This window comes from Benincasa hispida, chromosome 11 (assembly GCF_027475165.1).
Source record: "Benincasa hispida cultivar pf3 chromosome 11, pf3_genome.v1.1, whole genome shotgun sequence".
NCBI lineage: Eukaryota > Viridiplantae > Streptophyta > Magnoliopsida > Cucurbitales > Cucurbitaceae > Benincasa > Benincasa hispida.
This window is the reverse complement of record NC_143488.1, coordinates 23,549,200-23,563,110: the sequence shown is the minus strand read 5'-3', so window position 1 is coordinate 23,563,110 and position 13,911 is coordinate 23,549,200. Positions and strand designations below refer to the sequence as shown.

At 33.2% G+C, this 13,911-nt stretch overlaps 1 protein-coding gene across 1 annotated transcript; it reads left to right on the top strand.

Moving 5' to 3' along the window:
- Nucleotides 1-8,038: 8,038 nt before the first annotated feature.
- LOC120091870 (G-type lectin S-receptor-like serine/threonine-protein kinase At4g27290) lies at nucleotides 8,039-11,938 on the top strand. Its single transcript, XM_090307669.1, is given in 8 exon segments — nucleotides 8,039-9,363; nucleotides 9,473-9,604; nucleotides 10,374-10,504; nucleotides 10,581-10,791; nucleotides 10,922-11,159; nucleotides 11,243-11,390; nucleotides 11,470-11,718; nucleotides 11,721-11,938. Coding segments are annotated over 8 exon segments (2,451 nt in total). The 5' UTR covers nucleotides 8,039-8,081; the 3' UTR covers nucleotides 11,781-11,938.
- Nucleotides 11,939-13,911: the final 1,973 nt, after the last annotated feature.

Below are 13,911 nucleotides of genomic sequence, written 5' to 3'. Positions count from 1 at the left end.
TGAAGTCTCCTTACTAGCTCACAACAGATTAACAAGGACCAAAAGTTTTAAAAGAATAATTTGAAATGTTCAAATAATTTAGTGAAATATATGTTAATCGTATATGATATAATCAATATAATATATTAGTTATATTATAATATAGTTAATTTTGAATAAGGTTCAAAATTAAACTATATAATATTGGATATTTATTGTATTTGAATAATAAAACTATAGATTAAAAGTTAATATGAATGAGATTCATATTAATATTATAGGTTATGAGAGAATTACACATTTGAATATGATTCAAATACTCATTTAATTAAATATAAGATATTTCATTAAATTATTTAATTAGTTATTATTTATTTATATTAATTAACTAAATATTACTCCCTTTAATAAAGGAGAGTGAGAGCGTCGGGAGTGGAGAGTGGGGAATTACACTCTATTTCTCTCTTTTAAATACAACCTCACTGACATTTTGAAATAGTTGCATAATTGCTGAAGAATTTTCCTCTCTATTATTCTCTCTCAATTTTACATAGAGAAAATTTCTCTAAGAAAAATGCCCCTCCTCTTATTTCCCTTATCTTTTCAAAAGAGACCCCCACAAGTCGGCATTTCTATAGTCATAGCGAGGAAACCCTTTTAAAAGCGTTCCCACAGATGAGGAGAAGTTTGATTTGTTGGAGAAAAGAGTTTCTACAAAAGTAATACCTTCCCATTACCTTTTCATTCTTAATCATTGAAATTAAAGTATGTTTTTGATTTTTTAATTCGCTGATTTTTGCTTTTCTGAATTTTATTTCTAAACAAAATTTAAAGCATAAAGCGATTAAACGCTTCTTCTAGGAATTAAATTTCTTCAATAATAACTTATTTTAGTATTGTAAGTTTATGGACAAAAATAGGCTTGATCTTGATCAACCATTCTTTTTGAATTAGTTTTGAATGATAATCTAACTTCTTCTTCTTTTTCTTCTTCTTCTTTTTTTTTTTTTCTTTGGTAATCATGTATCTGAGTTTTGACAATATTATTTTTGTGTCATCTTGGTGGTGGCCTATACTTTGCAACTATCGTTCATAGATATACATTTTTGTGTAATACTATAGAGTTAGAGAATGCTTTTATACACTTCCAAAATTAAGAACTTTGTGTTAAATATATCAGCAATAACCCCAACACATAAACTCTAAACTTGAACTAAAATAATTTAGACCTTAAATGCAGACTTTCCAAATCTAGACTAAAATGGTGTGCACCTCAAATACAACCTAGATAAATAGTTTGTATCCCAAACATAAACTATTTGAACCCATACTTGAATCCTGCTCCTTAAACTCAGAATATTCAACTTCACAAAAGTTTAATCAAAATATTTTGTGTCCATACAACTCCTAAAACTTTAAATGAAAAGGTTTTAAGTTTTCATCCATATGTCAACAATTCTATCACATTTTTATATGTCATTGAGTTTGATATTGACATGATGAATAAATTGACATTTCGGTTTATCATAAAAAATAATCGAAATATAATAAAAATATTAATCAAATATTAGTAACATAGACCTAACATTAATATAAAAAAAAATTAAAACTTCAAAGAAAGTGGGTGGTTTATTTATTTATAGATTGAAATATCTTCTTATAAAAAACAACAATTTATACCCATAACTTTTAGGGATTATATCAATTTAAATCTTAAACTAATAATTATATCAATTTAAATTATGAACTTTGGGGATTGTATCAATTTAAACCTCAAACTAATAATTATATCAATTTAAATACTGAACTTTTATAAGTATATCAATTTAAACCCTGAAATTTCTAACTCTATCAATTTAAGCCATCCATTATGTTTTATTTGGATATACTTATGAAAATTCAGGGTTTAAATTGATATACTTATGAAAGTTCATGGTTTAAATTGATGTACTTATGAAAGTTCAGTGTTTAAATTGATACAATTATTAGTTTGAGGTTTAAATTGATACAACTCTCCAAGTTCAGGGTCTAAATTGATATATAATAGGATGTAGAATCATGCAACGGAAGTAATCAGAATCAATAAGCACTCTAATTACATTTAATTTAAGTTCTAAAAACATGCAAAACTAAATTTTTCAGGAAAGGGTTTCAAGAACATCATACCTTTGTAGAACCATCCAAATCCAAGCTGCTCTTTTCGAATTCTCAGCTTCAAAACCTCTGTGAACCACCAAGAGATCTTACCTACTATTCTCAATCTTAAATTTGAATAGTAAAACTCAAGATTGAAGTGAAATGTGAAGGGATGAGAGAGCGTTTTTGAGGGAAAAAAAATAATTTTCTACGGAAAACCAGTTTTTCAACAAAAAACCTATACATCTCAGATTAAATTGAGGTATTTTATGTATCAGATACATGCAACTAATCAGCTGTAATGTTGATTGATACCTCTTTCTTCCTTGCTAATGGGCTAGGTGTTAGAATTAAGTGAGTTCAACTCAAGTTTTCCTAAAAAATGAAAAAGTCCACTATCAATCTTTATTTTTCAATTTTAAATTTGATTTAATTCAAAATTAAATCAATTGTAAACTTCAATTTCTAAAACTGAATTAAAATTGAAAAATTAATTGACTTTAATTTAATTAAATAATAATTTAATGTCAAATATTAATTTAATCAAACACCTAATTTTGAACATAAATCTTATTCATGTATTTAATATTTAAATATTATAAACTCTCCAATTTCATTTAATTTCGATAAATTAAACATTAATTATATCGAATATAATTATACAAACCCTAATTTGAAATTGAACAATTAAAATTCAAATCCTAATTTAGAATTTGAACATTTCAAATTGAAACCCTAAATTCAATTGAAGACTTCAAATTGAAATCATTTCAAATTCACTTAATTTACTAATTCAAGGTGTTCACGTTTTATGAGCTAGTAAAGGGACCTTATGAACTTACAGATCATGAGCTCCAATGATTTGAGATTAACTGGTTAAAACTCTTTAGACCGAATTAATCAATATTTATTAACTACCGAGTCACACCACTATAGCTCGATAGTTACACTCTCCTCACTATAGATATATTTGTGTCCACTTGATTTAACCATAATCAGTAATTCGACCCTTCAAAGGTTGTTCGTAATAACGGCTAGGTAAAAAGATGTTTTACCCCCGAAATTACATCTTGCTCCTTAAGTGTCACACCCCCTCCTGAGCTCACCCCTCTAACCCGAAAGGGAATGTGAGGACTATAGATATTAGGAACTTCTACTGTCTAGGATTTTTTTTCTTTTCCTATTACAAATCATAAATGAGTTATTTCAATTAGAAGTGTTTTATACAATACATTATCATTTATCCATTATAAGGTTACACTGCTACCATGTGTCTGAATCCTCCTAATACAGCTGTCGAGACAGGTGATTTCCATAATCACTCCGTTGACTGGTTCTAAGAAAAATCCACCGCCCTCGTTCTGATACATGGGGGTGGGGGGGGAGGGGGGATTTAGAAAAACATTCGAAAAACGTGAGCAAGATTTCTCAGTGAAAAATATTATTTACTTTCAAAACATTTTTGGGAAAGCAATATCACAACATTAAGACCATCGAATATATAAATTCAATGTAATAAACGAGACGAAATTGGCATGATCACACAATCCTCCATATGTAGCTAATCATTATAAACCAGTTTGAGAAAACAATTTCCAGTACCCCACACAACCCGTCAAATGTACACATGTCGACAATTCCTACTAGACATACTTGGGCACGTGGATAATCCCAGTCAGATATATTGACAATTTCAATCAAACGTCCATGAAGTATGCTAATAATATCCCGAGTACAATTTTCAGATTCCAGTCAAACTAATAGGAATAAACATCCAAACCAAAACTCACAGAGAAAATAGTTACTCAAACAAAAGAACAATAATTATAATCCAAGAAAACACATTTTCAAATCATGTCAAATTTACCAAACTGGTACCAATATTTAATACATCCAAACATTCAAAAATATAAACCACTCACCTTGTTTTAATGGAACCTTTCTTTCTTTCCAAGTTCCCTGGTATGCCTTGAATCCTAATTTCTAGATTCATTTTGAAGCTTAGATTACTCATTATTTCAGACCTTATTTTGAGACACTTTCTTCTACAAATATGTTTAGAAATGTCTCAACTTACCTTAAAATTTGAGCTTCAAATTCCAACTCAAGAGCTTAGAATTTCAAGATTTCTTTACCTTGCCTAGCTGTTCCCGATTCTATGAACATTTCTCGATTTCCTTCAATTTTGACCGCCCTTAACTTAGAATTTTCTTAAGTAACCAGAAACTACACTCAATTTCTGAGATTTTAGCTCAAGAATCACCTGATTTGCACGAGTAGTTTGGGAGAACTCCTCGTTTAAACTTGATATTACAGTTTGCCCTCAACGCTCGAACAACACTTACACCTTTTGTCTTTTTTATCAACGCATGGTTCTTGCTATCAATGCATGCTCTTCATGATCAATGCAAGGCCTTCTCTAAATTTTTCCTCAAACACTCTTCCTAACATCTTTTTTAAGGGAATTTTTGTTATGAGCTAAAGTGAATTCTTGGGGTGCTATTTATAGGCCTTTATGAGACCATCCTCATCATCCCTTAAGACTCTCAACGCATGACACCTCCTTCTTCTAAAATTTTGGAGCGTCATCTACTTACTTTGCCACTACCTACTTCCCTACCACCTCTTACTTTGAGGTGTCTTTTCCATCTTTGTCCTATACATGTATGCATTCACTTCCTACATGGTTTGGCTAAGATTTCACTTTGTTGAGCCACGTAGCTTATCTTGCTATCATTTTGTTCCTTAACATCCAAGAATGCTCTATCTCAACACATACTTCCCTTCTTAGATGCATAGTAATCGCATCCATCAACGCATAGCACATCATCGACGCATGACAAAGCTTATCAACACATTGCATGGCTCCCATGCATGACTAGCAAGGCTCGGCCAACACATTTAACCTCAAACAACCTTAGCTCTTTAACAAGCTTTTCAACGCATAGTTCAATGGCCGCACTCAACTTACAACGCTTAGCCTCATGGTTGATGCATACTTCTTCAACCAATACATAATCCAACGCTTACTTTATGTGTGGCAACGCTTGCAAAAGCTCCTTGCCTAAGGCCTCTTGCTGCACACATCAACCTAGTCTCATCGCACAACTTCCCAGCATCACTGCACAGCTTCAGCCTCATTGCCTTGTCTTTGACATCGCATAGCCCATCAGTCGCATGCTTCAACGCACGTCCAGTGCCCCTGCGTTCAGTGCCTTGCGCCTATTCTTGCAAGCAACTGAGCACTTTTTAGCTCTCGCATGGCCCATACTCCATGCACGATGGCCTTTACTCGATGCACAATGACCCTTACTCGATGCACGATGACCCTTACTTGATATACGATGGCCTTCCCTCGATGCATGATGGCCTTTACTCGATGCACGATGGCTCTTACTTGATGCACGATGGCCTTTCCTTGATGCACGATGACCTTTACTCGATCACATAAAGCCTTTACTTGATGCACGATCTGGCCTTTACTTGATGATGCTCGATGGCAAATTCGATGTCTGATCCCTTCCTTGCTCATGCATACTCGATGCACGATCCTTTCCTTGATCATGCATATTTGATGCACGATCCTTTCCTCGATCATGCATGGCTTTTACTCGATGCTTACCTAATGCTTACTCGATGTTTACCTAGTGTTTACTTGATGCTTGCCTAGTGTTTACTCGATACCTGGCCACCCTTTTCACAACCAACAGTTAGTCAAAATTTCTTCTTACTAGGCTAACTTATAAACACCAGAAAGTCAAGTTTCCAATACTTAAGCATTTTCCTTCTTTATTTCCTTATCCTTTACCCATTTCCCTACAATTGCACAATATCTTAAATATTAAATCCCTCATTTTACTAATCTCAACAATAAGCATATTTAAGTAGGGAACGTAGGGTTCGTGTTTCACATTAAGTTCTACTGATCTTCTAATAAACAATTGGTTTGTGATCCAATCACTAAATCGGATCCCTCTCGGGCCAATGAGAGGGTGAGCTCCTTGTTCAAGACTTGAATTTAGCACTTAAAAGAACAACCTTCCTCCTATTCCTAAATCGAGTAGACGTGAATTCCATTTTGCATCCTATGTCCCTAATTATCTACCCGGTCTTACCCCTGAAATGGGAGGCTTATTGAGGCGACGCTGTTGAGTCAACCCTCACTTATGCAAATCTAAGGATAATCCCAAATAAACAGGACTTCATAGTTAGCTCAGGATTAAGATTGAGTTACCTAGGTAATCTAAGTGAAATAGTCAGTCTTAAACAGTAAACAACGTTATAAAGTAAGAGTGACTTATTTCTCGGTCCAATCTTATGCAAACTCATTGCATAAGACACTCTCACTCCTCATATCAATACATGAATGAATCAGGATCACTTCGTTTGTAGCACCTTATCATAAATTGTAACAACTATAGAGTGGGCTGCATCCGATAGTGTTACCAGAATAAGACACCTAACCGTATTCGTATACTATAGAACGTTTTGGCTATTTACTCGAACTTTATCCATCTTTATGTCTCCACATAAAGTTCAAGTATTCATATAATGGTCATGGATCTTAGTTTATTGGATTTAGTCTTTATAAGTAAAATTTATAATTTCAATAACGACTTTATTGAATAAATATCGAATAACATCTTTATTGATAATAGAAAATGTTTAACTGAACAACCCAATAATATAACCCAAAATTCAAGATTAAATTGATATAATTATTAATTTAGATTTTAAATTGATATAATCTCAAAGTTTAGGGTTTTTTTTTAAAAAAATAATGTTATTTTAATATTTATTGATAAAAATAGGGTTGACTTGAAACTACAAAAATAGGGTTGACTTGAAACTACAAAAATAGGGTTGTGAAATCGTGGATGGGGTCCAAGAGTTTTGAGTCAGCACATAAATAGTGTATTCCGTCCACGATTTAAGGCTAAATTGTGTACCACGTGATTTAAGGCCAACCACGAATTAAGAGCGAATCTTTTACTGTGAAATTCAAATTCTTACAGGTACGATGAAATAAAAATTGACTCGAATTTCTACCCACAATTAAGACTAAATCTATTTTTTTTTCACATTTTCCCCCAACTTTTGTCTTCTTTTATTTTTCCGTCTTATTCTTTTATTTTTTTAGTATTTTTTTTTCATTTTTGGAGAATCTTTTATTGTGAAATTCAAATTCTTAAAGGCATACGGTAAAATAAAAATTGAATCAAATTTCTAGCCATGAATTAAGGCTAAATCTATTTTTTTTCACATTTTTTCCAACTTCTGGCACCTTATTTTATTTTTTTAGTGTTTTTTCTATTTTTGTAGAATTTTTTACTATAAAATTCAAATTTTTAAAGGCTTACAGTAAAATAAAAATTGAATTAAATTTCTAGCTATAAATGAAGCTAAATCTATTTTTTTCATATAGATTTGTTTTACCAAAGATTTTTTTTTCACGTACATTTGTTTCCGTCTACGAGTTTGGTACCGGATACACGATTTTGTTTCCCTATTTTTGTTTACTTTTTCCCTCCACTTTACTTTTCTAATTTCTTTCCTATATACCCTATTTTTGTCATTACTTTTAAAAAATATATTATTTTTTAATTTACCTACAAAGTTTAGAAATACAAATTGATATTTTATCATATATGGACATGGTCATCAAAATTGACATTTTCGTCGAACATCAACGTTTAATATTAAAATGGTTATTATAGAAAATGGAAAAATGAAAGTGACATTGGGTCCAAAGCAATGGTTGAACAATCCTCTCGGAGAAATGTTCAACTTCCATCTTGATCTTTACACATTTCATTTTCTTGTTAGGAACTTGTTACTCGTCTTCTTCCTTTAGACAAAGCTATCCCAATCAATTGACAGTCGACAGAGGCACCCTTAAACACAAACCTTGTGAGTATTTTGTATCAAACTTCAAACATTAGGCTCTAGTTTAGTTGGTCATCCACATGGACTCTTTCTCTCAAACACTAATCGCATTTAACTTGGTTTTTTGTCTCTTCAGGTCTGTAGCTGCAAGTGATTCCTTAACTGTTCAAAACCCATATCTCAGAGATGGCTTTAGTCTGGTCTCCAGAAATGGAAACTTCGAATTGGGTTTCTTCAGTCCTGGTCTTTTGGGTGATCGTTACTTGGGAATTTGGTTCAAGAATCGGCGAGGTCCGACCTCTGTTTGGGTTGCAAACAGGGAAAACCCCATTAACGGCTCGTCTGGTGTATTGGTAATGAACATTACTACAGGAAATCTTACACTCTATGGCCATAATACCACGGACGTTGTTTGGTCTGCCAGGTTACTGAGAAAAGTCCCCAATGGGGTTTTGCAGTTATTGGACAATGGAAATCTTGTGCTGAGAGATGGGGATGTTGAAAATCCCCAAAACTACTCCTGGCAGAGCTTCGATTACCCCACTGACACTCTCTTGCCAGGAATGAAGTTAGGTTGGGACTTGAGAAATAACATTAATAGAAGATTGTCTGCTTGGAAAAATCTCAATGACCCATCTCCTGGGAGCTTCACTTGGAGGATGGAGCTTCATGAATATCCTGAGACTGTTATGTGGAATGGCTCTAAAAAATATTTCAGGCATGGCCCATGGAACAGCGTGACAATCAGTAGCTGGCCTTTAGGTTTAGCGCCAAACTTGATACTCCACTTTGTTTCCAATGAGGATGAGGTTTACTACCAATACACTGTAATAGATGAGTCTTATACAGTGATGCTGGTGATGAACCAATCCATTTATGTTCGCACGGTGTACTTATGGTCTGTAAACGAGAGAGAATGGACAGTTTACAATTCATTACCAAGAGATTTTTGTGACAATTATGCTCTGTGTGGACCCTATGGATATTGTGATTTTAGGGTTGTTCCATCTTGTAGCTGTCTAGAAGGATTTACGCCAAGATCACTTCAGAATTGGAAGGCAGGGGGTTTTGCAGATGGTTGTGAACTAAATAAACCGATAACTTGTAGTGATGAAGTCAACTTTGCACAATTCAACCAAATGAAATTGCCTGACACAACGCGTACGTGGATAAACAGAAGCATGAATCTTGAAGAATGCAAGCAAAAGTGCTTGCGGAATTGTTCTTGTACGGCTTATGCCAATACAAATATCAGTGGGAGTGGAAGTGGCTGTGTCTTATGGATGGGGGATATCATTGACCTGAAAATAATTCCTGGTGCTGGACAGGATTTATATGTTAAGATGCTGGCATCAGAAGTAGGTAAAAGATTTACTTTTTCAGTACTCAATGAGTGATAGTTCAGATTAAAAATGATTTGGGTTCCTAATATATGCACCAAATATATAACTTTTGCTTTGATGTGAAGAAGTCAAGCATGGAGAGGCACCAAAAAGATTAAATCGTAAGGTGAAGATTGCTTTGGTTGGGATTGCCGTGGGTTTAGTTTTGGCTATCCCCTTCGTATGCTTTTACACTTTCAAAAAGAGATCAGCCTGCAAAGGTAATTATTTCTCAAACCAACATGGTATAACACATGCTGCCATTTTGTCTTCAGTATTTGTTAGAATGCTCTTATTCCAATGGATACCGATGAACTGAAACTACGAAACATATATGCCAAAATACATTTTGAGAAGATAGTTTAAAGACTGAAAATCTGGTTGAAAGAATAAAGCACCTCCATTTTTTTTTCTTCTTTTGCCCGAAACAATTTTCATGATAATTGTTTTGCATCTGGTTGACCTTTAAAATTTATATCAGTAGAGAAATATTTTCTTTACTATCATGTATATCTTTAAGGAATTTTTTAAACCACCAATTGATTCAAAAGCTTAAGCTAATAGATTATGATAAATTTAATTATATCAACACTTTAATACTCCCCTTACTTGCTAGTTGAAAATTTGTAGAAGACCCAATAAGTGAAATTCAATATTATGGGGGGGGGGGGTTTAACACAAGATTCTTGCTCTCGTACCATCTTAAACCACTCATTGATCCAAAAACTTAAGCTAATGGGTTATGGTAAATTTAATTGTACCAACACTTAACAGAAGTGAATAGATAATTTCCCTTAAAATCTTTTTGCATCATGTTGATTTCACTATTCAACAAGGAGCTAACTAGATCCTTAACTTTTTTTCCTTATTGTTTCTTCCCCTCCCCCCACAAGAAAGTTCCATTTTTTTGCCAGCATCAATAGAAATAACCCATTTTACTGTTTAGTCCTCTATATAAATGTCAACATTGACAAAGCTTGCCAATTTCAGATGGCCATGAGGAATTAGAAGCTGAAGACTTGGAGCTTCCCTTGTTTGATTTATCCTTGATAAATAGTGCCACTAATAACTTCTCACTTGAAAATAAGCTTGGAGAAGGTGGCTTTGGACCAGTATATAAGGTAATTTTGCCACGTTTATAATTAAAACTTCTTATTCCTTTCAAATCAGAAATTTTAGGAAACTTTGAATTTTCAGGGTAAGCTTGCAGATGGACAAGATATTGCTGTGAAGAGACTTTCAAAGAGCTCTGGACAGGGAACGAATGAGTTCAAGAATGAAGTAATCCTAACTGCAAAGCTTCAACATCGAAATCTTGTAAAACTTCTTGGTTGCTGCATTCAAGGAGATGAGAAAATGCTAATTTACGAGTACATGCCAAACAAAAGTTTGGATTTCTTTATATTTGGTAAAAATCTCTTAAATTTTGAAATTTTCTAGTTTGTCCCATTAATCAAAATATATTATGTTTTGATCAAAACGTTGGTCTTACACTTTCAAGTTGACATAGTTGGATTGAGTAAGTTTGAAATGGACAGATGAAAGGCGACGTCAACTATTAAACTGGTCGCAACGGTATCACATTATCTGTGGGATTGCAAGAGGACTTGTGTATCTTCATCAAGATTCTAGATTGAGGATTATACATAGAGATTTAAAAGCAAGTAACATTTTACTTGATATGAATATGAATCCAAAAATCTCTGATTTTGGTCTTGCTAAAACTTGTGGAGGGGATCAGACCGAAGGAGAGACAATAAGAGTAGTTGGAACCTAGTAAGTACTCTTGCTATCTTCCTCTAACATGTTACGTTTGTGTTTGGTTGATATAAGTTTTTAGAAATTTCTATTTTCAACAGTGGATATATGGCCCCAGAATATGCTTTTGATGGACAGTTCTCAATAAAATCCGATACATTTAGTTATGGCATTCTGTTGTTGGAGATCATTAGTGGAAAAAGAAGCCGGGGATTTCGTCACTCGAATGACCAAAATCTCATCGGTTATGTAAGCCTAGAATTAATTTGCTTATTAGCATTCTTCTAATATTATTGGTTAGGAATAATATGCTTTCTTATACTGATAGGCATGGCAATTATGGAAAGGGGGAAATCCAGGAGAATTGATTGATGACACAATTCAAGAAACCTGCAATTTCTCAGAGGTATTGAGATGTATCAATATCAGTTTGTTGTGTGTTCAACAACAGCCCAATGATCGACCCACGATGTCGTTGGTAGTTATGATGTTAGGGTGTAAAATTCCTTTGTTGCAACCAAAACAACCTGGATTTTTTGCAGAAAATGAAGGCATTGCCATGGATGGCTTCTCAGATAAAAAGATAAATCAGCTTCAACCAGTGGGTTGACATTATTTGCATTCTCAGATACTCGATAAGAACAATCAAAGCTTGAACCAAGAACCTTGTTTTGTCAATATTACCTTGAATCAAAGTGTTGTACTAGAGGCTACACTTTAGTTTCTCTTTATTTTTCTACGAGGATGTAGATCTCAATACTTTTAGTTGTTTAAATTCAATTGACGAATTTCTACTTTGATGTTTGTTCTATTTTGATCCATAAACTATCAAAAGCTTCATTTTAGTTTTTGAACTTTCGAATTTGTTCTATTTTGGTTCATATACTTTTAAATTTTCATTTCAGTCTTTAAATTTTGTATTTTTTTTAAAAAAAACTATTTTAGTCTATTTTGATTCTGTTTGTAACAAACTAGTGAGATAATTTTGAGTATGTGTACTAGCATGTTAATTTCAAGTCATATTGGTTAGTGTCAATCATTTAACAGGTGATTACTAGTAGACCAATAATATAGTAAAGATAAAAATTATTTTTTAAGTCTAAATATTAAAATAGACATTTTGAAACATTGGAGATCAAAATGATTAGGAACCAAAAGAGTACAAATTTCAAGTTTAAAAGCATTACGATCTAGGCCATATTTAGTAATTGTTTTATTTTTAGTTTTTTGTTTTGAAAATTAAGTTTATTTTCTCTAAGTTTCTTATCATTTATAGGCTTAATTGTTAAAAATTGAAAATGAAAAACCAAGGATTTATTTGGATTGATTAGAGATAAAAATGTTTTTCAAAAATATCATTTTTATTTAAACTCTTTTGATATAAATTATTTTCAATAGGAAAATTACCTTTTTAGTCTTTGAGTTTTTAGCTATAGGTTCATTTGGTCCCTCAATTTTTGAAATGGACCTTTTGAGCCCATGTTTTGAGAAATATTGTTAAGTGGTCCTTAGGATTAAATGGGGTTATATTTCTCTTTGCTACATAGAAAGATAAATAAATAATATGGATTTCTACATAAAAGGCCTTAAGAATAGACAAATATTACGTATGTCTTGAACATTTCATTTTTTATAAAAAATACTTATTGGCCTCCATATTTTACTAATATCAGTGGTTATTTATAATTTAGTCATCACCTATGTTATATATAATATATGTATATACATAAAAATTATTTATTTATGTATTTCTCTCTCCTCCATGTATACTTCTCTTCCCCATGCATATTCTCTCTCCCCCATGCATATGTTCTCTCTCCCCCATGCATATGTTCTCTCTCCCACAATAATATATTTCATATATTCTCTCTCCCATAATTCGCACCTATTTCTTCCTCTTCCCTCTCTTTTCTCTTTCCGTCGATGTGAGTTGTAGGCGGTAGACGACGATGTGGGGTGAATTGATGGCTCAACACGAGGTGACATGAACGACTTAGGACAAATCGATGGTGCGTATAATGTGGGGCGAATTGACAGTGATGGGTTGAGCAGATTCGATCGATGACACGACGGGACGAGCAAATCATGTCGATGACGATGAGGAGAGAGATCCATAGCGGCCATGGATGAAGAAGAAGACATGAAGATGGAGGGTTATATATTATGAACCCCCATTTGAAGATGAACTTTATTTTTTCCTATTTTTTATATAATATGATATACGTACTTTTTTATAGCTTTTGTCGGAAACTTGATATATACCGTGGTATATGTATTCATTTATGGGGAATTCTTATAAATAAGAAAAAAAAAAACAAAAATATTTTCAATTTATAGCCAAAAAAAAATTCCATTTTTCCTTTTTTCTAAATTACCAAAAATATACTTATTCCTCGCCGATTTTCCTTTTCTTGAAATTTCGTTTGCCGCGTTCGCTCGCTGAACTCTGCTTCCTCGTTGATGCCGTGATTTTCCTCCTCGCCATTCTCAAATTACAAACACCGTATTGATGTTCTTCCTTGCTTATTCTCCTTCTCGACACCATGATTTTCCTCCTCGCTGATTTACCTTTTCTTCAAATAAGATTTGCCGCTGTCACATTCATGCTTGTCCAGGGCGTGTTACTCATGGCCGCATGTCTGCCTCCACCTCTTTTTACTATGCTTTCATTCTATGTATTTTCTTTTGCTAGGTAGTTAGGTTTATATGAACTTTTCTTAGTGAGTAACCACTAGCCCATTTCCATATGCAAGGGTAGTGGATGTGTTTT